The sequence below is a fragment of the Giraffa tippelskirchi genome, chromosome 8, assembly GCF_054371585.1.
Source record: "Giraffa tippelskirchi isolate mGirTip1 chromosome 8, T2T-mGirTip1v1.2.pri, whole genome shotgun sequence".
Taxonomy (NCBI): Eukaryota; Metazoa; Chordata; class Mammalia; order Artiodactyla; family Giraffidae; genus Giraffa; species Giraffa tippelskirchi.
In genome coordinates this window covers 110498781-110525176 of record NC_137282.1, presented here as the reverse complement: position 1 = coordinate 110525176, position 26396 = coordinate 110498781, and the positions used below count along the sequence as shown (strand labels likewise).

General features: G+C 42.7%; 1 protein-coding gene across 6 annotated transcripts in view; it reads right to left on the bottom strand.

The window, feature by feature from the left end:
- Nucleotides 1-16359: 16359 nt before the first annotated feature.
- The window catches only part of ARHGEF28 (Rho guanine nucleotide exchange factor 28), a 322957-nt gene continuing 312920 nt past the window's right edge, over nt 16360-26396 (bottom strand). For all 6 annotated transcript variants that reach the window (XM_081520859.1, XM_081520861.1, XM_081520862.1 and 3 more), the window contains one exon: nt 16360-17569. In XM_081520859.1, coding sequence (XP_081376985.1) covers nt 17406-17569 — 164 coding nt within the window. In that variant the 3' untranslated portion in view covers nt 16360-17405. The remainder of the gene's footprint in view (nt 17570-26396) is intronic.

The following is a 26396-nucleotide window of genomic DNA, read 5'->3' as shown; positions in this document are numbered from 1 at the left end:
TTTAAGGTGTTTGGTATAATGTCTCACACCTGGTAAATGTTAATGAATGCAATTATTATCCCTAGATTTTAGGAATAAACATTTGGAATTAAATTTGATGTTAAAACACTAAGAACATACACTGGGCAGGTAGTCCTGGACATACATATAACACTTTTGATACCAAGTAGTACGCAGCCCTGAGGGAGCTGTTTTATCTCTATCTAACTCAAGCAGGAGTGGGGCAGTGCAGTGTTAATTGCTCAGTCGTGTCTGACTCGTTGTGACCCCTTGGACTGCAGCCTGCCAGGCTCCTCTGCCTATGGGGATCCTCCAGACAGGAATACTGGAGTGGGTTGCCATGCCCCTCCTCCAGGGGATCTTCCCAACCCACGTTGAATCCACGTCTCCTGCATGACAGGCAGATCCTTTACCGTCTGAGCCACCAGGGAAGCCAAGGAGTGGAGATACATTTAAAACCATAGCAGGCTTTGAAGTCAGCTGGGTAGTGGTTGAATGAATCTGTCTTTACCACTGCATGACTTTGAACAAATCACTCCACCTTTCTGAACGACAGCCTACTTACTGGTTATCTGAGGATAGCAATGGTACCTGCACAAATACTGCCCGTGACATGTTAGCACAACACATGACAAATCATGAAGGATCAATAGATAGTAGTTCCTCACATGCTGATCAGATCTCAATTCTGACTCAGGTCTGCTCACATATTCCAGCTCCCAGCGTGAAGCCACAGCAACTCTTGCATAGGAGGAGAACAACAGATAAGCGCACCTGCCTATCTTCCATCTATTGCCCCATCTCCCACCTAGATTCTAGGACTTGTCTTGCCTGGAGGTCCTGGACTTACTGTGCTGCTGGTCATCAGCTATTTGTTCATGGCAGGTTAATCTGGGAGGCGATCTGGCTTGGTCTAGGAACTCTTACTTCGCCTGTGGTTTTGGGGTTTCAGAGGTTGAAGGAGAATTTTTGGCAGGTGGAGAATTACCCATTCAAAATAAAACAGCTTATTTTAATTTAAAAGATCTGTTAGGTTTCTTGGACATCAAATGGCTCTTATGAAGGAGAATATTAATTGGCTTCAGCAAAATGGTCACACTTCTATGACCAAGCAAAGAGAGAACGTTTCCTTCTACATGCAGATGGATTTCAAAACTCGGTGCAAAGAGCCAGCAAGGATCCATTGATGTACAGCTGAGGCCAAAATGTCTGCAGGCACTGGGCTGAGCCTAGTCCATCTGCTATTTTTCCCAGTGGAAAGTTGAGTGATACCAACTTCACTGCAGCCAGATTACATGTTGCTACTGGGAGTCATGTTAGGTCATCTTGCACAAAAATCTGCACAAACAAGCCAAGTTTCTTCGGTAAAAATCAAAGGCCCACTCCTCTCTTTCATCTTACTGGCTATACACCTCGCAGGCTCCCACGTTGCCACCTGCTGCTTATTCTTTGCATTGAAGTCAGCAGAGTTTATCTACTCAACTTGTGCGGTGTAACCCATGCTGCACAAACAGACCATGGCGGTGAAACAGGGGCAGCTAAGAGGGTTAAGAACACACTACTGTGACATGGGCATGGTGGGCAGAAGTAACAGGGGCCATGGGACAATTTCACTTTGGTTCAAGAGAGGGAAACTTGTGGACCCTATAACATCAGGGAATAGTTCTTTTGGAATTACTGACTTAAGAAAAAGTATTTGACTCAGTTAACTAGTCAATAAAATTTCTGGGTTTTTTTGTTTTTTTTTTGATAGTATATAACTTACAGATTCAAGACTGTCTTCTTTACAGAATGTGTGCATGCTAAGTTGCTTCAGTCGTGTCTGACTCATTGTGACCCCATGGACTGTAGCCTGCCAGGCTCCTCTGTCCATGGGGATGCTCCAGGCAAGAATACTGGAGTGGGTTGCCATGCCCTCCTCCAGGGGATCTTCCTGACCCAGGCATCGAACCCAAGTCTCCTAGGTCTCCTGCATTGGCAGGCACGTTCTTTACCACTAGCACCACCTGGGAAGCCCTCTTTATAGAATTAAGTTCAGTCGCTCAGTCGTGTCCGACTCTTTGTGACCCCAGAGTATGTGGGAACAAATTCAAGTCCAAGATGAACTTTGAAATTAGACCCAGTTGGCCTCTAATGCAGCTGAAGAGGCTCAGGGGATTTTATGTCTCATTCAACAACACATCATTCTGAGCCCAACAAATTGTACCTGAGAATCAACTGGGTCAGAAGACAGAAACAATAGGAATTTCTATGATACCTAAATGTGAGACATGCAGAAACCTCTATCTCTGGAAAATGGCTCATTTCTCTCCATGTCTATTCTGGGGTATATTAAGCTCAATTAGGAGAAATGAATTGAAAACAAATTAGTCTTGGGCAAGTGTGTTTAACCACCAGAGTCCCTTCCCTGTTGATTACATGTAATATGCTAAGACAAGAAGGTCATTTCCTATGGAAATTAGTATCTTGCCTGAGAGGTAGTTTTTACCAAAGCCATGGCACATGCCGTTCACTTTTGCTCTGTGGGTTTTCGTGGCGACGATGGCAGGAGTTTCTGGGTGGAAAACCAAAAAACGTATCAGACTTAAGTATCTCAAGTGACAGTAGGTTGAGGGTCTCGCCATCCCTCTTCCTTTTTATCCTCCCTGCTGGGGAGTGGTAAATGACCATCAGCACTTTCCAGGGGAAATCATGTGCCTGTTCATGAGCCTGATGCCAGCGTGAAAAGAGAGGGATTGTGAAAATCCAGAGAACCAGCCAGTTCATGACCACTTAGGTACATACAGCATCGGTTCCCCATCTTTGACAAAGATGCTATTAGAGGAAACTCTTTTCCACTGTGAGAAAGTGGCTTATACTTATTCTCTTTTCTTCTTGATGATGTTGTGAGAATTAATGAGGAGTCTGCCATCCATTTTTAACTTCTCAGATAAAGAACCTCTATGAATAAAGTCGTTTCAAGGGAGTAATGGGGTTGGTGAATACCATGATACAGATGAAGTATCCAAAAGCAAGCTCCAATAAAGGCTATTAATATACTCATGGGACTCTATTGGGGGTTTCCTATGTACCAGGCACTGTTCTAAGAACTGTTTATATAACTGTATATATACTTCAACATAACTTGATGAGGAACTTCCCTGGTGGTCCAGTGGTTAAGATTCCATCTTCCAACATAGGGGGCATGGGTTCGATCTCTGGTCAGGGAACTAAGCTCCTAATTGTTGCAGAGTGTGGCCACACATTAAAAAACAATAATAATAATGTTATGAGGTAGGCATGGTTACCCAAACAGACAAATGAAAAACTGAGCCACAAAAAGGTTAATTAATAACTCACTTGAGGTTATGCAAGCACTCAGCAGTAGCCCCAGGCTTTGAATTGAGGTGGTCTGACTCTACACCCCAGGCTTATCCCTGCGACTTCTACTGTGTTTTGGATTCACCTTAGATTTGTTAAGGCCTACTGGTTCTACTGTATTCTATTCAAATTCTCTCTCTGAAATGGAGAAAGTGATGGGGCTCAATTTCTTTCTGCAAGTCTAGGAGTCTCTCTGCCACGCTCCAGCTGATGAAGTCTCCTGTAATTAGTCAGGATGCTGTGCTAGGCTCAGTGTGTCGGACTCTGTAGCCCATGCACCAGGCTCCTCTGTCCATGGAATTTTCCAGGCAAGAACACTGGAGTGGGTTTGCCATTTCCTACTCCAGAGGATCTTCCTGACACAGGGATCAAACCCATGCCTCTTGCATCTCCTGCACTGGCCGGAGTGTTCTTTACCACTAGTGTCACCTGGGAAGCCTCTAGTTTAGGATGAATTAATCTTAAATTACTTTGCCTCTGCACCCCCAAAATGTTTCTGTGGCGCTTTCAGACTGCTCCCCCTAGAGGAGCACTTTGGAATTTCAATGTAACAGTTGAAGGAATGAATGTATTACAGGCAAAATGTCTACACCAGCAATGCAACCCGGACAAATGAACAGGAACAGCAATGAAACTTACTCACTGGATTTATGCCAGCCTTTCCTATATGCCCATCTGTAACCTGAGGTTGCCCAGATGAGTCCATCAGCAGGCTTTTCAGTGGAAGTTGTTAGAATTCCATAGTCCCCCAAAGACTTTCTTTCTCTGCAGGGAAGTTTGGAGTAAAGAGTGGAAGATTTGTTCCCCTATGGGCTGCACAAGGCTGCCAGCCAGCATGCAGAGCCTCAAAATTAGCACACAGTTCCTACAGTTCCTTAAGCAACATCGATGGGCTCTTGTCTCATTAAGCGTCCTGAAAGTCAATCTCTTGATGGATCCCAAAAGGAAAAATCAAGGAGGAAAGAGTTTGTTTTCAGATGCAGTTTAACAGCAATCAACTTACAAAGCACATAAAAAATAATTTGCTCCTTGGAGAAATATTTAATTAAGATAAATACCCCAGGAATTATTCCACATAGATCTGTTTAGAAAATGCCCAATTAGGGTAATATAGACCACATTTCAAGGGCCAGAGGGACTGTTCTGCTTCACTTTTTTGTCACTGTTGATATTCTAGGTTTCTAAGGGAATTATATATATATATATATTCATGTTCAGGAGCAGAATATCCTCTCTCAGGAAGGACTAGGAGCCATATTCGGTGGAACAATATCACCCCAATTTAGGGAGCCAATGGCTTCTTAAGAGTCAGAACTAAAGATGATTTAGAGCTAATGAATAGGATCTGAGTAAAAGGACAAGTTCTGTGTCTGTTGACATGACTTGTGTGCTTTTATCTCTATTTAGCAAAATGAAATGAGTACCTACTTTTTCTGAACGGAAACTATGGGTTCTCGTCTCCTGTTAATATGAATAAGTGGTTTTTAAATAATTTTAATTTCTTTTTGGCTGGGCCGGGTCTTCCCTGCTGCCTGGGCTTTTCTCTAGCTGTGGCGAGCGGGGGTTCTCTAGCTGTGGTGTGCGAGCTCCTCACTGCAGTGGCTTCTCTTGCTGCGGAGCACAGGCTCCAGGCACACGGGCTCCAGTCACTGCAGCACAAGGGCTTTGTTGCTCGGTGGTTTGCGGGATCTTCCCAGACCAGGGATCAAACTCATGTCTCCTACACTTGCAAGCAGATTTTTACCCCTGAGCCAGCAGGGAAATCTTCTCCTGTTAATTTTTATTGGGCTTCCTGTAGGCCTTTGTCAACCTGGCTTCCTGATAAATGTCCCCTAGCATGGTTTCATTGCAAAAGGGTTTAAAAGTATCCTGGATTGATCCTGAGTTAAAGACTTTTATGAGTCTCACTCCGTTCATCTTCAGAGAGAGAGAAAGCTTTATTAGACCATTTTATGGATGGAGAAAACTGAAGCACGCGAGTTTGGAGGCAACCTAGGAGTGCCTGAGGCCTGCCCTCTATCCCTGCCTCTTCCCCTCAGCCCTCTGATCATACTGCACCTCAGAGCAGCGCGAGGCAGCCCTCTGCCCAAAACAGAAGACAAGTTTCCAAACACGGTGGGTTGGTTTAGCCTTCTGACCTGAGCTTTTCAAACCTCCCATATGTGGCAGCAGGTCAAAACAGGACCAACCCACATACAGTATTAATTTTCACCTGTCTACCTACAGGGCTGGTGTGTCCAGAGCACATTGGGAAATTTAAGACAGAAACCACTAGTGTCTTTGACACAAGAAATGCCTACCAGGGTCTTTTTCCTGTTCGTTATCAAGATTAATAAGAGAATATGCTCTATTGAGCAGAAGAAAAGCAGTATTCGTATGACTTTTAGTCTCAATACGATGCAAATTCCTGCAGTGCAAATGCAGAAAGTGCCTCCTCTCCTTTGCTTTTGGCCAGGAATAGATCATTTATTACCCCTCACCATGAGAAGCATGGCAGAGCTCTCATTATCTCATATCCAGTGCTTTCCAAATCCATCAGCTCCCTGCTACACTGCTGGGCTTTTTCATTTAAATGTCAGCTAAAGTTAGAATGTGTTTTATAAAAATGTCAGAGCCCCATTAACTTCAGTTCTGGGTTGGTCTCGTCTCTCACTTTGGGGTTGACAACATTAAGGAGATGACTTCTCTAAGGATGCTTGTCCTAAGGTCCCTCTTTGAATCTGCATGATGTGTGTCTTAAAAATCTGAACTCTGGTTGAAACAATCAAGGTGCTCAGAAACCAGTATCTATAAATAGTCACCTTCTCAGCGTGTATGAAAGATTTCTAAATGCTTCCCCACTTTGAATTCACATTGTGAATTAGAATGTATTCTCAAAAGCTGGCATTCAATTGGTGCTTCTCGGCGGGATTTTGGAGGCAGCTGCTATCCTTACAGACCTGTCCCACCTACTGCAGCATCTGAGTGTCCCTGATCCTCCTCTTTGCTAAATGCTAATAATTCTTCCCAGTTACGATGACAATCAAAAAACCTTTCACTCATTTCCAAACACCTCCCACGCTGTGGTTTGCTCTGGACAAGAGGAGACTACATGGAAAATTTCAAACCTCTGACATCAGACAAAAACCAACCAAGATACTTATCAGCCCACGAAGTCTCTCCTCCCACCTCCCATCTCAGAACTCTCCCCACTTAATTCCTAGAACTGGGTGCTTGGGCTGTTCATTTCACTCCTGGGGTTTATGGCTTCATGTTGCTGCTTGAACTATATTGTTCTTTTGCTGTAGAGATAGAGGTCTCTTCTGGCTTCATAAATGGTGCCTGCTGGTGGGCACATACCTTAGAATAGGCATCTGGTTGTGCTCCTGTATCAAGCAGAGTCCTGGGCATGGCAGATGTTCACTGACTTTGTTAGATGAATAGTTGGTGCATGGGTGACAGAGAGGATCGAAATCCTGGACCACTGGCCACTGGCTTAGGAACAGATAGAGTTACGCTCTGTATGCTTCCTGTCCTTCGGGCTTGCCAGGGTTGGGATTGTGTCTGCAGCATGGTGGCAACTGGGTTCTTTTGCCTTCATACTTTTAATAATGTTGGGCTTCCCAGGTGCTGCTAGGGGTCAAGAACCCACCTGCCAATGCAGGAGACGTAAGAGACTCCGGTTTGATCCCTGGGTCAGGAAGATCCCCTGGAGGAGGGCATATCAACCCACTCTAGTATTCTTGCCTGGAGAATCTCCATGGACAGAGGAGCCTGGCGGGCTACAGTCCATAGTGTCACAAAGAGTCATACGACTAAGTGACTGAGCACCCATTAATAACATAGGACAGGAAATGATAGAAGGAAAGTAGTTTGTTGCTGGAGCAGCAGGTATATTGAAGTGACATAAATAATGTGTGAGTGCATACACGTACTTGCACACATATGGAAAGAATACATATTAACATGTAACAAGAATCAAAAACGTTTTCAAAATTTGACGAGTTAGGAGAAAGGGAGATTTTCCTCTAATTCATTCCTCTAAAATCACTCCTCTAATACTGGCTCTATTTTCTTTTGTTTCAAGGTTTTTATTGTTTCTCTTGTACTAAAGCACTTAACAGATGTCCCTCCAAAGGCATCAAAACGCTATTGCTTTTTTCTTCTTATCTCTATTTAAGGATAAAATTACCCAGAATATATTTTTCCCTTTATATGTATTGGGGAGAAGAAAAAGACAATTATATTTTTAAAGGTCTTTTTTCTCATTAATGACCAGAGACGAAAATGAATCACAGTTGATTCAAAAGGCAAATTCCAATCCGTTCTATTTCTGTAGCCTCAGCCGTGCTTTCTCCCATGACATAAATGGAGATAATCCTCAAATAAGAGGAAAAGTGGAAAATCACAAGAGATTCAACCATCAAGTTTAAGGGTGAATGAACTATAGGTCGCATCTGGAGAGGACAGTACAGAGAGGAAGATGGGCTCTTACATTTTCCCCTCAGATGGTGATAAATTCACACTGATCCAATTTGTCCCTCTTTTCCTATCTCCATAGCTCCCAACAGCACACAATCATAAGGTGTCTGACCTTCACTTAGATTGAGTGCCACCAGCAGCCTTAGCCGCATCAGAAAGAAAAGAAAGAATCTCCGCATTTGTAGATTGAACCAGGCAGTCATCAGTGGCACAGCAAAACTGGGCAAAGGGTACAGCGGGGGTGGGGCATGGGTGGCTGCCTCTTGAGGGGCATACATTTGTAATCAGACACCTACCTCACATTGTGAGGCAGCTTTGCCATTCTCTCTCCCTCCCCTCCCTCTGTTCCCTCCCTCCCACTCTACCCACCCCTGCGGTACCATTCCCAATCACATCACCCCATTCTGACTCAACCCCGTGGTCTGGGAATGGGAAGGAGTTGAGTGTGGCCACTAGGACGCTGTTCCCCAGGAAACAAAGTACTTCTGTGTGTGAGGCTCCGTATCCCCATTTTCGGACAACACTGCTCCCACAGCTTTGAGATGAAGGGAAAATTATCTTGCTTCAAAAGCTACCAATTCTAGTCAAAGTGCTGCCAGTCCAGCAGAAAAATCTTAGGATGAATTTCAACCCATTAACTGCTTCCTGCTGACCAGGAGGAGGCAACACGGGGACACTCCTGGGGCCAGTAAGCAGGAGTCTCATGAAACCTAATTTGCTGAACTTGGGTCTTAATCTAACATTTGTATCATTCAAGTGAAAATACAAATACAGGGCTTTGTTTTTTAAATCAACACTTAGTTCAAACGGAAAAAATCAAATATCCTCCAAATTAAACCTGAACTAGATTGATGTTTCATTTACTTTCTCATCTCAAAGGCATTCCCAGGACAATTTCTCCATGGCATCGGGCAGCCAATCTCTTTCTCGGCTGCCAAGTCACTGATAACAGCACCCCCAGCAGGCTGGACAATTAATATAGCTCCAGTCCACACGCCTGGCCTCCCCTTTGGGTAGTTTAAAAACCATTTACATGGTCCAGTTTGATTTTTGAGTGTTCAGACAGATGGGCTGTTTGAACCCACTGATCCAAGAACACATTTTTGTATATTCCTATGCCTCTTATAAATCAGACCAAAGAAAGGAAGGATGAATGGACCACTTGTCCATTTCAAGCAATTATTCTGTCTGGCATGGGTGGAGGAGATAATAGAGCCAGCGGAGTGATCAGTGGTTAGTTTTACCAGACGAAATGTTACGTGTCCAGTGCCAAGCACATCTATCTGTCTGACTGCTTTGTCTCTGATTGTCTGTATTTTTTTCTCCTTGCTCACGTACACACGTACCCTCTTTAATTACTAGCAGAAAACAGTGCATTCTGCACACTTCACAACATCTGTTCAGGCCTTAATTAATCCAACCCTCATGGTCTCCATAGCAACGATGCTTCCCAGGCTCAGTCCCTGCATGCAGAAATCTTCCTCTGAGTAACACAAAATATGACCATTACTGAAATGTGTTTACATTAATTCAAGTGTCAGATATAATGAGAATTTTGCACAGAGGCTGTTTGCATGGAAAGACCAAGTTATGAAATTGTATTCAGCATCACCTTACTAAAATCAACTGTCTCAAATGCGGAACACAGTTGATACTAATTTTTCAAGCTACTGCAAAAACAAAAAGTCCCATTACTGTCTCTATGTTACAAGAAATTCCTGTGCTACAGAAGATTAATGACTACAGTTACCTTGATGGAGCTTATAGTTATTGTTTGTTGGGCGGTTAGAAGAAACACAAGTGTTAAAAAGAAATTCATGGGGCGGGGGTGGGGGTGCTTCGTGAGCTTCTGGACCATAATTAAAAGCCTATTGTTCTTTGCGGGCACCTGCCAAATTTCTCCCCCAGTTAGAGCTTGCCAGAAGCAGAGAGGTGCGTTAACCCTTTCCAAGGAGGCCATGAAAGCAGCCAAGGAAACATCAAACACGTTTCTAAAAAGTCTGTTTCAGCTCCATGGCCTCTTCAGATGCTCTCCTTGATGCTGGCTGTGTCTGTGTTTCTGTCTGAAGCTATTATGTTAGAGACAGGAAAAAGAAACACTGACAACTACCCAGAAAACCTGCTCAGAAGTCATATGCTGTTGGGGGTGGGATAGAGGGCATGGTAGTAAAGAGAGCATGGACAAAGACAGGCATTTGCCCCCAAGTGGCATTTCTGTCCATACCAGCTTCTGTCATTAAATATTTAACTTGAGTAACTTAGATGCTCACAAGAGGTAAACCATTCATCAGAGTTCTAACTCCTTTTCCCTTCACGGCTTCCTTCTTTGAATAGGCAAACAACACAAAACCCACTGAGGAGGGAGAAGAAAAGAATTTAGACATACTCTTGGGTAAGTAAAAATGCATTTCAGTAGACAAATCAGACCCCTTTTATGATATACATTAGGATCCCCAAATGAGCCTCTGAGTAAGGAGGGGAACTTCCCAAACCTTTCCAAATGACTGGAACTCTATAAGCCTGGAGACATTGGCCCTAGGGATGATGTATCTCCAAATTGAATGAAAGAGGAGTCATTGGGGACATGGGGTTGGGGGCTCCCTGCAGGAATAAGGGCCAGTTCTCTAATGGAACTATGGTATCTAATGAAATTAGCAAATAAAAATGTAATCCTATCTTCTCACTAAGTTCATTCTTTGCCGGCAGATGATTGTCTCTGAGTTTTTTGGCTGTTGTAACTAAAACTTCTGACTTTCCTCTCTTCAAAGAGTTTTATTGGTAGGGAGACAACTAGGAGTCAATTAATGGCATGTTGAAGTTTCTGAGCCATGAAGCTTCTACAAAACTACTGAACCATGGTCCCCCTGCAAGTTACTGCATCCAAAACAATCTTTAATCACCAACTTGAAGGAACTGCTTTGAACTCATGAGCCAGAGGCAAAGAAATGGAATGGAAACAGGACCAGGGTTCTAGTTCCAGTTCCTCTTTGATCTCAGATTTCCAAAGATTTTCCATTTGGTCATTCAGTAAGTCTCCTAACAATCTCAGTCTGGGTGCAGCATCGTGGCAGGCTTTGATCGTGGACATCTCCCAGGGCAAAGGAGAATGGGCTGTGAAAAACTGAAGCAATGATGCCCCAACTACATGAGATCTTGCACAAGCCCCAGCTTACCTTCTCTCCATCCCTATCACCAGCCATGGAACCCCTGCTATCGTTTTTAGAGTGGTTACTGTGCACATTTACTGTGCTCGGCTTAACTCAGTTTTCACAACGGCCCTGCATGGTATGGCTATTATTATCCCCATTTCATCTGTAAGCAAACTTAGCTCAGAGGCAAGGTTGCAGGATTGTGCAACTCTAAGAGATTCCATTCACCTTGGATTTCCATGAGCAAATTCATACAATGTAAGTGGCGTTGTGCAATCCTGTGGCCCAAGGGAAATGCAGTAAGCAGAGTCCAGGTCTGACTTTTCCTTGTCTTTTTACTGCTTCTATCACCCTTAGTAGTGGGAGATCTGTGCCTGAGAGGCAGTTGGGAAAGAATGTGATGGGCTCTTGGTGGGAATCACAAGGTCATTGTGGAATCTTTCTTTCATGTGTCCCCTCTACTCCTTTTTCTTTTCCATTTTCCACAAAGCCCTAAGTGGATATGAAGATGGAGTGAGGGGCAGCATCAGAGTTGATAAAGAAAAAAGCATGAGGTGGTTAAGACAGTGATGTAGGGAGATCCCACCTCCTCCTCTGAACACACTAAATCTATACCTGTGTGTGGAACAATTTTCTGAAAAAGACCTAAAAACTAGCTAAACAGTTCCATTACACATTGGAAAACAAGATAAGGGCCACATGGAGGTGAGATGCAGAGGCTGAGATGTGGTCTTGCCCTAAGCCCCCAACAAGGCAACCCACTGATCTAGATGGAGCTCACAAATGTCTCCCTTAGGAACAAAGGGTTTATCTCTGACATTAGGCACTCCAAGTTTTGATATCAGCTCTTTAGATGAGTCCCTGAAACATCTGACTTGAAAACCAATGGGACTTAGATCCCCAAGATCCACAGGACAAACCAGGGTCTTCTGTCCATGAAATTCTCCAGGCAATAATACTGAAGTGGGTAGCCATTCCCTTCTGCAGGGGATCTTCCCAACCCAGGGATTAAGAACTCCAGTCTACCTGCATTGCAGGCAGATTCTTTCCTGTCTCAGCCACCAAGGAAGCCCCAGAAGACTACGTTTTAATAGCCTTCCCCACAACCTCCCTCTCCCCAGGGCCTGGTGCAGAAGCAGCCCTTTGTAAAGCCCACAGACTTTATGTGAAAGAGATTTATTTGCTGATCTTAAAGCCTCAGCCTACAGAGCTGAGTCCCATTCTCTTTCTGGATGAGGATGGAGGTGCTGACAGGCGCCTCTTACTTGCCCTTCCTCTCCCTCACTAAAGTTGGTGGGGTGCAATTGCTTTTTTCCCTCCTCCCACCCTTGCCCCCCCCAAAGCCACTCCTCTGCACTGGCATTCCCCACTGGGTTGCCCCTGGTCTTTGCAGCTGCAGCCCAGGGGAGCAGAGGCAGGAATGCCATCTTTGTGTCCTCCCTCTGCCTGGCTCCAGCTTGCCAGTACCCGCCAGAAAGGAGTTTATACCTTCGTCTGGTGTCCTGGTTTTTACCCTGTTGTCCAGCAAACACCTCCAGCTGGGCTTGTGCTTGCATTCCCACAGCACTGTATACATTTTACAATAAAGTACTGACACACTTTAAAGCTGCTGACTGAGGGTCTGGGTTCCTACCAGCTGAAATCTAGGTGCTGACTAAGGTTCCCTGCAACCCTTTAAGACACTGATAGGTTTCGGCACAATCTCCAACACTGGGAACCACTAAAAGCAAGTGAGTCTGCTTGGACAATCCCAAAAGTTTGGGAGACAACCAAAAGCTAGGGCAGGTTTGAACAAGAAGGTTTATCTCCTACGCAAGACAATTTTTCAAGATCAGGAGAGATGGCTGTTTCATATATTATGCAGAAACCCCACAGACTCAGATAAAAAGAAAAACAAAAGACAGGAATGTGTTCCAAAGGAAAGAAAAAGATAAAACCTTAAGAAAACCTTACTGAAACAGAGATAAGAAAATAAAGCAGATGAGCAAAGTGAGTCTTTTCCCCTCTCCTGGCTCCTTTTTTCCTCCACTTAAAACTCTTTTTTGACCTAAGTCTTCCGTTCATCCCACAGAAGAAACTGAGGTATTTTCCTGGAACCCTCTATTTCTATAAGCATCTTCAGGTAGTTCCCAATAACCCCTTTACTTTTGGTTTTTTGTGGTTTAGGATCTGTAGGTAGACACCCAGGTAGCCTTTTGACCAGAATCCAGTTGCTTTATGGTAGCGGTGCGTGTGGAAGGGCGAGGTGACAGGGTCTAGCACTCAGCAAGCAAAATTGCTGAGACTCCCAAGATGTGCAGCAAAGAGAGAGCTTATTCTTAAGGCAGCTGAGCGAGATGACTAAGAAGTGCATCTCAAGTGTGCCTCCCAGAAAAGCGAAGTGCTGGGGAGTTGGGGTATTTATGGGATAACAAATAAACATGGGGAGCGTGGGGAAAGGATAGGAGAAAGGTGCAGGTAATCCTGGTTTTGCTCAGGTGTAACTGAGCTCTGGGGCTCTGCATGTTCTAAAATGGAGGCACTTAACACAAATGAGGGTGGAGTTTTCAGCCCGTGGCTGACAAAAGGTCACAGAGCAGACACTCACACATGCCCAGCTGGAGGGTCATGGTCCTATCCGGTTTTAACCAGCTTAGCTTCAACTAGACACAGCTGACTCCACCTCCTGGAAAACAACTTGTTTAGGCAAATTTCTTCTTGTTTAGGCTCTGTGCCTCTTGGAGGACAGGCAGGTTTTTTGTAGATGACCTGGATTAGTGAAGGCAGGTGCAATGGATTTGAATAACGATTTCCCCAGGGTTTCAGCAGCCCTACATCAGGTGGCTTTCTATGGCACCTGATCAATTACCCGGAGAAGGCAATGGCACCCCACTCCAGTACTCTTGCCTGGAATATCCCATGGACGGAGGAGCCTGGTAGGCTACAGTCCACGGGGTCACTGAGAGTCGGACACGACTGAGCGACTTCACTTTCACTTTTCCCTTTTATGCACTGGAGAAGGAAATGGCAACCCACTCCAGTGTTCTTGCTTGGAGAATCCTGAGGACGACGGAGCCTGGTGGGCTGCCATCTATGGGGTCGCACAGAGTCGGACACGACTGAAGCGACTTAGCAGCAGCAGCAGTAGCAGATCAATTACCAAGTTGAGAGAGACACTTCTATGTTTCCCCACAATTTGTACTAGAGTGCTTGAAAGAGGCCAAAATAGATGGATTTTTTCCCTGGCTATTTTGATCCAGAGGGGAGGAATTCCTTCTGCAGTACCTCCAAATATATGTTAGATTTGTCTTTCCTTTGTGCCTCTGGACTTTTGCTTGGGTTTTCCTCCTTGCCTGGAATGTCTTTTCCTCACCCTCTAACTCTCTACTTATCCTTGAAGCCTCAGGAATCTTCTACTTTAGGACAACTTCCTCCATTCTACATGGTCCATGCTAAGTCACTTCAGTCGTGTCAGGATTCTTCGTGATCCTATGGACTGTAGCCCACCAGGTTCCTCTGGCCATGGGGATTCTCTAAGCAAGAATACTGGAGCGGGTTGCCATGCCCTCCTCCAGGGGATCTTCCTGACCCAGGGATCAAACCTGTGTACCCTGCAGCTCCTTCTCTGCAAGCAAATTCTTTACCACTACGCCACCAGGGAAACTCCTTTCTAAATATTACTGGCCCCCAACATGCCCTTTCACTGAGCTCCCATAGCAACCTGTATATCTCTTTTCATGTGTTTGTCTTCAACAATTTGCAGGCTTGTTCATCTTTGCCTGCTTCCTAACAGATTGTTTAGCCTTTAGCAGACAGTGAATAAATGTTTATTGAGCAGGTTGAATGGAAGTTTAGAGATGCAAATAAGTTAAAAGCTAACCTTATGAAGCCTTAGTCCACTCTTACTACTGGAAATCTTCAGACTCCTGACTCTTCACTGTTTCTGGCTATGCAGGTACAATCTGCTTAAGGACTGACCAATTATTAAAGGATCTTGTGATATGATAATAATAGCCAGAATATGTTGAGTGATTATTATGCCCCAGGCTCTGTTATAAGCACACTGCATAATCATTTAATTCTCACAATTCCATAAGGTAATCATCCCAGTTTTTTAAATGAGGAAGCTTAAGACCTACAGAGTTGAAGAGATAGGCCAAGGACACAGCCAGGAAATGGATCGTCTGACTCCAGAATTGATATTCGTCTCTCATTAAGACAGAGATGGTTGAACCTTAATAATTTCACTTTGATTCAAAGTTTGAACAGTGAGCCCTACCTAGGTCACAGAAAGGAATACTTGACTCCTTTTCATTTTTTCTGTAATCCCATGATTTCACCTTGTTCAGCATCTTCATTTTATATTTTCCTATATACATCACCACCTCTGCAGCGAGTATTTTTTAGGCTTTTCTGAATTGTGAGTGGGCTAGAAAGTGCTACAGGACTCCAACAATTATGCAGTCCTGCTAAAGCGCAGAGAAGCTTGGACTGCAAATGAGATGTACATGAATTTATGAAGCTTGGAAGGGACAGAACAGAAATGCTGCTTTCTTTCTACAACAAATCTTTAAAGGGATGAAGGTTTCATTTAAGATCTTCCGTTGGTGGGAAATGTTCTTTGAGGGCAACTTATTTATGATGCTGAGAAATAGGGTGGTCTTCTCCTAAGATGAGTTGAACTGTATTGGAGTCACAGAGTGAATTCCACTGTGAACTGAGCTCATTACATAGTGAGGATAAAGTGGAAAGGAAAAACTTATCAAGAAAGCATCGAGAGTTAGAGTCAGTTGACAGGTCATAATATTAAATTTAAAAATTACCAAGAGGAACCAATGAATAGAGATATATCAAATGATGCCAAAGCTTTCCCTGTGTGACTACACAAAGTCCCATAGTTTGAAGGGCTTGAAAATCAACTGAGCACATGTATTTTTAAAGAACTCTATGGGGATTTTGAACATCTTTACCTATTTTCACATATGGTTATTTCCATATCCTCTGTCAGGAAAAAAGGAAAGATATTTATAGTTATTGGAGCAAGGATTTAGACTGAAATAGCTATAAGATTTTTATTCAAAGGATAGGGTATTCTGGAATAGACATTATTGGAGAGAGAAGGAAGATAGATTTCTCTCTACATGTCTGCGGAATAGAAGATGCACCTTATCCTTTAGAAGTTCATCTTGGAGATGAAATGACTGATTAAAATTTTAATAAGACATATCCATCTGTGAAAATTAGTCTCTGAATGTAATATGATTGTGACTAAAATGGCCAGAAGTAGTATTGAATGTCTGGGTGAATTTAGTATTTCTCCTTTATTTTCATTTTTAATAAGGGGAGGTTGAGTGTGATGTGTATATTTTACAATGGCTCTACACAATTTAAAAATTTCAAAGTGAAAGGCTGAGGTAAAAGATATTTATTGACACTGACCAAAATATATACAAATACTTCCGAAGAACAAACTGAAAACATTTCTTGGTTTATTTTCTCACCAAAGACCCCTATTATCCTGAAGGCAAGATGTGCCAATGTTCCTTTGTGGAAAAGCATATGCAGGCAGCATGTTTCACCAAGAGGGCAGCTTTTGTCCTTGAATAACTGCAGGGCAGAGGTCCTTCCAGTGAGTGGTTGCCCTTGGTGCTTCCGGAGCCGGTGGAGGCAGGGCCAGTTGACGGAAACAAGGTCATTACCAAAGCCTCGCTTCAGTAATAAAATTTCATTACTGAAGTTTAACATCAAACTGACTTGTTGGGGCTCTGCCTCTGGGCTGTGTTGAAAGAGGATGCTGAGCAGTGACTTGAAAGCCCACAAGCATTAGGACCTAGAAAGTGCATCTGAAAAGGCTCTGGCCCAGGTCCTAAGTGTCCAGGTTGTGTCCATAGCAGTGGCCAGCTGGTTAGGACAGGTGCCCAGACAGGGACTCCTTGGTTGCATGGTGACTGTGACAGCTCGCCACCATGAGTGACCCCTTTGATGTCCCAAGACTAGCCAAGAAAAGATTTTCCCTACATCATTCTCTGCCTTTGAGGGCCCTGAGGTCACTCTCCCTAATCAGCTGCCATGATTATGAAAGTTTGCCCATTATATTACTCTTTCCATCCAAAGTGCTTCATCTGGATCTTAAGAGGCATTCCAAAAACCAGATGGCCCAGTAGAAAACACTATGTGGGATTCTTCTCTAGGGTTCCAATAACTTTGAATTTATTCCTGCTCATCTAAAGTCAATTTCTCCTCCAGGGATCTGAAATTAGGTGTGATAAGTTAATGAGGATACAGAGTTGTTTTCAATAATTTAATTATTAGACTCATGCCCCTCAAAGAGACCTGCACAAAACATTAAACATTACTCCTAAAGTAATTTGGACAGTCACACACATCAAGAAAGGAAAAAAAAAAATCTCCCCCAAATGCCAGTATGTTGTTTCATTTGGAAAAATAACAACACAATTAGAGGTAAACAATATTTTCTTCTGCTCCATTTTCAGTTTCCCCGACTTGTCTGGTCACTCTCTGTAGATTTAGCTTTTCCTCTGCTATAAGCGTCTGCAGCTGAGGGCCATGTGGATTTGCGTCGTGGAAGGGTGGGTATGCAGTCTGAGAGATGTTCAAATCTGCAACAGACAGACAGCACAGGTCACAGGAGAGTCAGATTGAGACCCACAAGGCAGGTGACACTATGAATCAGAGACAGAGCCCTCAAAGGCTGGGCAACACCATGCCCCCAGAGCTGGCCATGGAGAGAACGGCAGGGTCCCATGAGAAAGGAACAAAACAGGTATCTAGTGACCTCATCAAAATCATTAAAATCTTTGGTTGGGTGTACAAACGTCTCCTGAGGCTAAAAGACAGCCTTTACAAAATACTCCCAGTAAAATGTCAAACAAATAAGACTTGTCACCATTTATAAGCTGATCAAACACCACACCTGCTGAGAAAGGGGTACCAGGTATTTTTGAAAATGGGTTCGATGTCCTAGAAATAAAGTATCTACTCTGGCTATGTGCAATAAGCCATATTTGCCTCTGCAAGGATCTTCCCTCAGAGTATCTCAAAGTCAAGAGCTGACTGGAAGACCCAAATAATATACCTGGGATTTTCCTGATGTGGGGGGAGAGGAAGGGAGAAAGGACATGAAGGTTCATACGAGACCCAGCAGCCTCACCAGTATGCAAATCTGTTAACACCTCACGAATCACTGAGCAAGAGTAGCCAGGTTCCTGGGGAAAATCATTTCAATATCAACTCTGACTGGGTTTGTTATTTTTCTGGTTACCTAGCAACAGCAGGGCATAGTCTATTTCCCCCTTTTCTGATTAAACTCTCTCATACATGGTTTAAAGGGAAGGCAAAGGGGAGGAGGGTTTGATTTGAAAAAATAAATAAAAATAAAAGCACAGCTCTTGCTACAAACCATGTTCTGTGGATTGCTCCACTGACCACCCTCCCCGAAGCTTGCTATGTGGCAAAATTACAAATAACCAGTTTCAAGAGGAGCAAAAAGCAGAGTATATATGGAAACCCAGGTGGGGAAAATGCAGAGCCCTGAGGCCCACCTGTTCTTTTTTCAGCCACTAACAAGAGGTCATTATAATCCTTGCCACATTTTATTGAAAGCCTCTATTATTTACATGGATACACATAACTGCCACTATTCTGATGACAAAAATACTTGTAATTTTTACCCTCCTGACAAGGATCTTTGGTTATCAGAGAAGGCAGGAAGCAAGGCCTGGCTGGAATGAAGAGCTAAATGTCCTCACAAGGCTGCATCTTCAGGGAGGCGGCTTCCTTTGCCACACCTCCTTTTATCACTTCTTCTAACAGGAGGCAGAGCCAACGGGAGAGGGGAAGCCAAGGCCACAGGAAGTAGACACAGGTCACCTGGAGGAGCCAGCTAGGAGGATCCTGGGGGGACGGGGAAGGGTAGGGAAGGGAGGAGGCGGGAAGGAGGGGCAGGGAGGGGTTGGAGAAAGGAGGTGAGACTGCACTCCATAGCTCTGCTCAAAGATGCAGCCACTCCTGACTCCAGGTGTCAATGGGACACAAAGAAAACAGTCCATTTACATGGAGGTGACTCGGTTCTACTGACCTGGATTCCAAATCCTGTACCTCACATACAGGGTAGTCACTCACTACTGAAAACATAACTACTGAAAATAACTCTAAATCCACCCTGTATTCAGGGCCTTCTCCAGGTAGGGGAGCTGTTCCAGGCTGTTTACAGTCATCATCCCCTTAAGCCTCCAAATGTCATCACCCACAATTTACAGATTGGGAAGCTGAGGCTCAGACTAGTTAACTTCTTGCCCATCATGCAGCTAAAGGAAGTAATCCAGATTGGAACTCACAGGTCCATTGCCACATGTACATCTGCTCAAGACTCTCGTGGTCCCCATTCCTCATTGTGCTGGAAATGACCCAACAATCTTTGCTGAATTAAGACATCCTGGATGTTTAATGTATAATCTCACAAAGGACCACATTTTGGAGAGTCACTTAACAAAAAACAACAAAAAAAAGAAAAACACATTCTGAGCTCCTCAAAACTGACATAGCAATTATTGTAAAATTAGGGACCTCTCTCTAACCAGGTAAACCCCAGGCAATGATTTCACTATCAGGGCAATATAAATCAACCTAGAATGTTCTTCATCCTATGCCTGTCTGAGGTCATCACACATTTTCACAAAAACCCAGCCATTAAAATAAAACCATTTCACCTCTAAAAATAAATATTCCAGTTAAATTACTGATGTTGTACATTATATACAACCTAAAAAACAAAAACACACCTCAAAATGTACACCTAGCAGATGCTGACAGATTGGAGAACAGCTCACTGAGGCCACAAACCACAGCACTGTCTCCTGGCCCACAGAAGGTGCAGCCAGGGCTCAAGAAGCACGACGTCAGCCATCCAACAAGGCAGTTGGGAAGTGATGGCTGACAAATGTGACAAAGCTGGGCACAATGGAAGCCCTTAATCCACATACATTTCCTTCCTCTGGGGTACGAAACATGCAGCAAAGAATCCAAAATACTGGTAAGTCTAGGTATCTGGGAAGTCCCCATCATGGTTTCAAGAGAAGACTTGTTCAAAAAGAGCCAAAGAACCAAATACACATCAGAAAGAATTCTTTTATCTTAAACTGTAGGCTCCAGTTCAGGAAGACAGAGAACAAAGAATGAACATGGGTGGTGGGAGGGAGATTCTTTCATTTGTGTGTGAGTAAAGGGGGTATAGAGGTATTTTTCATCAGAACTTTTTCAAGGAAGAATAAAAATACAGGAGAAAAACATCTTCTGGACCCTAAAGTGAATGAATGGCCCACGTTGTAATCCCAGATGTATTAAGGTTATGCTGTGTATCACCTGGAGGGGAACTCAATTTCCTTCTCCATGTTCCTTCTTGGTTTCTACCTGAACTATTTAGGCAAGGTCAGTCTGTCTTTGAAATTAGAAACCGCGCCATGATTTCTGATTTTATTACTCCATTTCAACCCTGAAAGAATTCTAGCCCAGCAATTGTATATTTCTCAAGGTCAGCCACCTTTTTCCACACGTTTCACCCTAGAGAGTATGATCACCATACAGAACCCTAAACTGAAAAAACATTTGTTAAAATAAAACCACACTGATTCAGAAAGCAGTATTCTTGGGGAGTAGAATTAATCATCCACTTTTATTTGTGATCAAAATGCCTGTAAATTACTGGAAATAGAAATAAAATACTTCATTTTTTTTAAATAAGCGGAGAAATATTAACACAATCATAATTGAGTCAACTAAAAACCAAATGCTATTATGATGAAATAAAACATCAAACTCTAAAGAACATTTTAAGCTATACAACTGTCCCCCTTCGATGACATAAAAGAAATAATTTGATCCTTATCATACCTCTGGAAACTCAACAGAGTGAACATTCAGTCAGTTCAGTTCAGTCACTCAGTCGTATCAGACTCTTTGCGACCCCACAGGTTGTAGCATGACAGGCTTCCCTGTCCATCACCAACTCCCAGAGCTTTCTCAAACTCATGTCCATCAAATTGGTGATGCCATCGAACCATCTCATCCTCTGTCATCCCCTTCTCCTCCTGCCCTCAATTTTGCCCAGCATCAGGGTCTTTTCAAATGAGTCAGTTCTTCGCATCAGGTGGCCAAAGTATTGGAGTTTCAGCTTCAACATCAGTCCTTCCAATGAATATTCAGGACTGATTTCTTTTAGGATGGACTGGCTGGATCTCCTTGCAGTCCAAAGGTCTCTCCAGAGTCTTCTCCAACACCACAGTTCAAAAGCATCAATTCTTCGGCACTCAGCTTTCTTTATAGACCAACTCTCACATCCATACATGACTACTGGAAAAACCATAGCTTTGACTAGACGGACCTTTGTCGACAAAGTAATGACTCTGCTTTTTAACATGCTAAGTTGTTCATAGCTTTTCTTCCAAGGAGCAAGTGTCTTTTCATTTCATGGCTGCAATCACCATCTGCAGTGATTTTGGAGTCCCAAAAATAAAGTCTCTCACTGTTTCCACTGTTTCCCCATCTATTTACCATGAAGTGATGGGACCGGATGCCATGATCTTAGTTTTCTGAATGCTGAGTTTTAAGCCAACTTTTCACTCTCCTCTTTCACTTTCAACAAGAGGCTCTTTAGTTCTTCGCTTTCTACCATAAGGGTGGTGTCATCTGTGTATCTGAGGTTACTGATATTTCTCCCAGCAATCTTGATTCCAGCTTGTGCTTCATCCAGCCCAGCATTTTGCATGATGTATTCTGCATATAATTTAAATAAGCAGGGTGACAATATACAGCCTTGACGTACTCCTTTCCCAATTTGGAGCCAGTCTGTTGTTCCATGTCCAGTTCTAACTGTTGCTTCTTGACCTGCATACAGATTTCTCAAGAGGCAGGTCACGTGGTCTGGTATTCCCATCTCTTTAAGAATTTTCCACAGTTTGTGGTGACCCACACAAAGGCTTTGGCATAGTCAATAAGCAGAAGTAGATGTTTTTCTGGAACTCTCTTGCTTTCTTGATGATCCAACGGATGTTGGCAATTTGATCTCTGGTTTCTCTGCCTTTTCTAAATCCAGGTTGAACATCTGGAAGTTCACAGTTCACGTACTGTTGAAGCCTGGCTTGGAGAATTTTGAGCATTACTTTGCTAGCGTATGAGATGAGTGCATTTGTGCAGTACTTTGAACATTCTTTGGCATTGCCTTTCTTTGCGATTGGAATGAAAACTGACCTTTTCCAGTCCTGTGGCCACGGCTGAGTTTTCCAAACAATGAGTGAACACTATTAACCTTAAAATAAGAACAAATAAGCTGAAACACATCAAAGCCTAGCTAAACCAAGTGAAGGAGTAGAATCTTGGTGTATGGGCTTCCCTGGTAGATCAGCTGGTAAAGAATCTGCCTGCAATGAAGGATACCTCGGTTCGATCCCTAGGTTGGGAAGATCCCCTGGAGGAGGGCACAGCAATCCACTCCAGTCTTCTTGCCTGGAGAATCCCCATGGACAGAGGAGCCTGGTGGGCCACAGTCCATGGGGTTACAGAGTTGGACATGACTCAGCGACTAAGCACACATGTGTTTTTTTCCTACTTAGCTGAAATTTTCTTCATAGCCTAAAAGTTCATCCTTCACAAGAAATTTCCTTAGACTTCTTGTAGGGTCTATGTCAGTTTTCTCACGATGTTTCTAAAAAATTATAAATGCCCACATTTTGGCAGGTGCTATCCCCTTTGTCTTATGGGTGGGAGGCAGAAAATGCCCAGGCCATGGGCTGCAAGATACGCTGATACTCAGACAGTTCTTCAAACCTCCCATTTTTAGCCCTTTGTTGCAACCTGTTGGTTGACATTTGAAGTAATCATTTTCACTCTACTCACGTGCTATTGGAATTTCAAACTATTAAGGAAGAGAACATGGGATCTGGGATGACATACAACCTTAGGGATCAGCTCTTGAAAAGCTGACACAAGCCGGAAGGAAAATCAGCCTTCCCTCCAACAGTCCCTCATTATGATTATTCTTTTGAGCCCACAGGATAATCAGTTATTTTCAAGACCAGACAGTAATGTCAAGGTGTAAAATGAATGAAGTGCTTCCCAAGCTGAGACATGATCTTTTAAAGCACAAGGTAAAATGTAACCTTGGGCAAGTCACTTCTGTTCTCTGGACTTCAGTTCATGAAGGACTGAACCAAAATCATTCAGGCTTCTTAAATTTATATTGTGGGAGAATTTTTTCATCTGTGTTTTGGCTCAGTAATGCACCGAATACTATTCTAGAAGTGCAACAAATGGATGCATTTTTCAACTGCTTTCTCCTCAAGGAATACAAATTTATTAAGTTGCATTTAAAATAATGTTTTTAGGGTAATTTCCAGACCTACGTCCCATCCTTCTACTTTCAATCTTCCTAACAACATGTATTTGAATTGAGCACAAATAGCCCTCAGAGTACAGTATTTGGAAATCTACCTAATAAGTGGAAGATAAGGTTCACGGTCAAAATCTACACTTGATCTTCCCTTCTATGAACAGCAAACCTAAGAGTAATTCGTCATAAAGAACAGAGTTGTCTATTGTTTTAAAATATTTAATTCAAGTAGTCTTTGCCTTTTTCTGGATTTTCTAAACAGAAGAGCATTTTAAATCCTGATAATTTTTAAAGACAAGCTTTGTTTCAATTTAAAAGCACCAGTATAACTTCCGTCATAAACATTAACTCTCCAGGTCTGAATTTAGCTCCCCATTACCTGATGGCCAGGCAGCCAGCAGCCCAGTGCTACAAAAGCACGTTGAATCAATATGGGGATCATTGGTGATGCCATGTCAGCTTTCTCGTGTCTTATCCCATTCCATTCTCCAACAAGACTCAAAAAACAGAGCTTTATGTCCTCTGGGTCTTGGCTCTGTTCTTATTTTTAATGAAGTGTTCTGACTTATACTCCTTATTACTGTATCTCTTGTGTGTGTTCCTAAAGTCAAAATTCACACTTTCCTAGATTAACACCACTTCAAAAAGAATTGTGATTCATGTTCCAAGTCTGTGAATAAGCTGTATTCCTCATTTAATGATCGATTCATACTTGTATTGCAAAACATTTAAAAAATTGTTTCCTGATGGCATTACTGGCAATCACTATTTTTCTCTCATGAGCACTAATGCACAGCATTTTCCTTCTAATGGAAAACACTTATTGTGCAAAACTCAAGGTGTCCTCAGAGTGGAAGAAAATCGGTCTCTCTCACTAATTTTGCTCAACTGCATTTCCCATAGCGAGCCACAAACAGCATGTAGGCATCTGGCATAAAAACCAATCTGGAGTTGATATCTGAAGGCAAAGACCCAATGAGTACTATGAGTCCCTTTATTACTCCTGATATACCAATACTGCATCTGAAATAAAATAACTGAAATGTGCTCTGGGAGGGGAGTGTGTGTACATGAATGTGTGTGTGTATATGTGTAAATCTGTAATGTAAGAAAGCAAACTGAAAAAATTTTAAGTTGTGACTGTTAAGAGTTGGTCTTTATTTTCTTACTGGTAATTAACATATTGGGAATTATCTAAGTTGGTTATGTAGATAACACTAACAAGAAGCACAGCAACTGAAGCAATCAATGTAATGAAGATACAACTGTGGTAACACAAGATGCATTATGGTATGTCAGTTCTCTGTGTGAGCTTTGGTTTGCTCTTAGCCTAGAAGGGTGCCCGTGTTACTGAGTCATGACCTTAACATCAGAAAGCCTCACAGGAGGATGGGACAAGTGCCTCCACCTTCCCCTCTTCTTTGAGAGGCATTTCGAGGTGTGTTTCTCTGATCAGGATACGAATAGGTATTACTGATAAAAGAACATAGTGATCAAGCAAGTCAATGAAACTCGGGGTTAATCAAGTTTCTTTACTGACAGGTTCCTCAGAACTTCAACAGGCTCACCTGTATTCTAAATTTCTGAGAGGGAAAAACTGCATGTGGCAGGCCCCGAACCCAGGGAGATTTTTCTCACAGTGTCCTCCACAGTGCTGTGTTCTGTGCAGTACACTTGGGGGAATAGTGTACTAGAGAATAATACGTCTATTATAGACTAAGAAAGGAAAAGACAATAAATGACCAACACGCCAAGATAAATCAGGGGTGGGAAGCTGGAAAGAGGTGAGATTTTTCAAATTCAGGAACTCTGAGCCCTGTATATAATGTCTGTTTGAGGACTCAATCATCATCAACAGTTCCTAAAAGCATTTGGGAAAGAGCTGATGGGGAATGTTTTAATGGATGGATCAAGCTGGCAGCACCAGCTTGACATGCGTCAATCTTAATCAGAAAAACAGATATAGCAAGCCTCCTAATAGGATGCAAGAGGAAATATTCAACATATACAATATAGGAAGTAGACAACTCCATCTATGAAGATTTTTTTCATGTCAAAAAATAAAGATTGTATCTAGTCAAATATCAAATATCTGTTCCCAACTACCAGTTTACATACAGGAAATATAGAGACAGAAGATTATGTTAAGTGACATCACAGGGATGCAGTCAGCAAAATCCAGAACACAGAAAGTTCTTCAGAAAATACAACTTTTTCAGAAAAAAAGTCTTTTCAGCAAACAACAACCCAGTCTTTCCAATAAATTGTAAGATTTTTTTTTTAAAGGTGAGGGAACTTTAGATTAAAAGAGACTTGAAAGATATACAAACCAGATGCCATATATGCAATTATTTGGATCCCAATTCAAACAAAGGGAAAAAATTGAGACAATCAGAGAAATTCAAGTACTCAGAGTATGGTTTTAAGTAAAAAATGTTAAATTTTTTAAGGTGTAATAATGATACTGCAGTGACATTAAAAAGAGAGAGAAAAAAAGAGTCTATCTCTTCTGGAGAAAGATATTGAAGTATTTTTAGATGAAATGATAGGAAGTCCTGGATTTGCTTAAGATAACCTAATATGAGAGGACAGAGAAAAGGTCATCAATGAACCAGACTGGCTGTCGGTAATTATTAATTCATTCAATGATTCTCTCAACTTTTGTATTTGTTTCATGATCAATTTTTTTTTAAGTCTATAGTCTTTCATGAAAATGTTAGTTGCTCAATCATGTCTTGACTCTTTGCCGCCCCATGGACTGCAGCCCACCAGGCTCCTCTGTCCATGGAATTCTCTAGGCAAGAATATTGGAGTGGGTAGCCATTCCCTTCTCCAGGGGATCTTCCCGACTCAGTGATCAAACCCAGGTCTCCTGTATTGCAGGCAGATTCTTTACTGGCTAAGCCATCAGGGAAGCCCATATACTTGGATTATAAAGGGGTCTCTGTTATTCCAATAGCATAGCTTCGTATATCTGATATAAACAGAATACTATGGCAATAAATTAGATGTCTCTTCTGGATGTGAAATATGTATAGATCAAT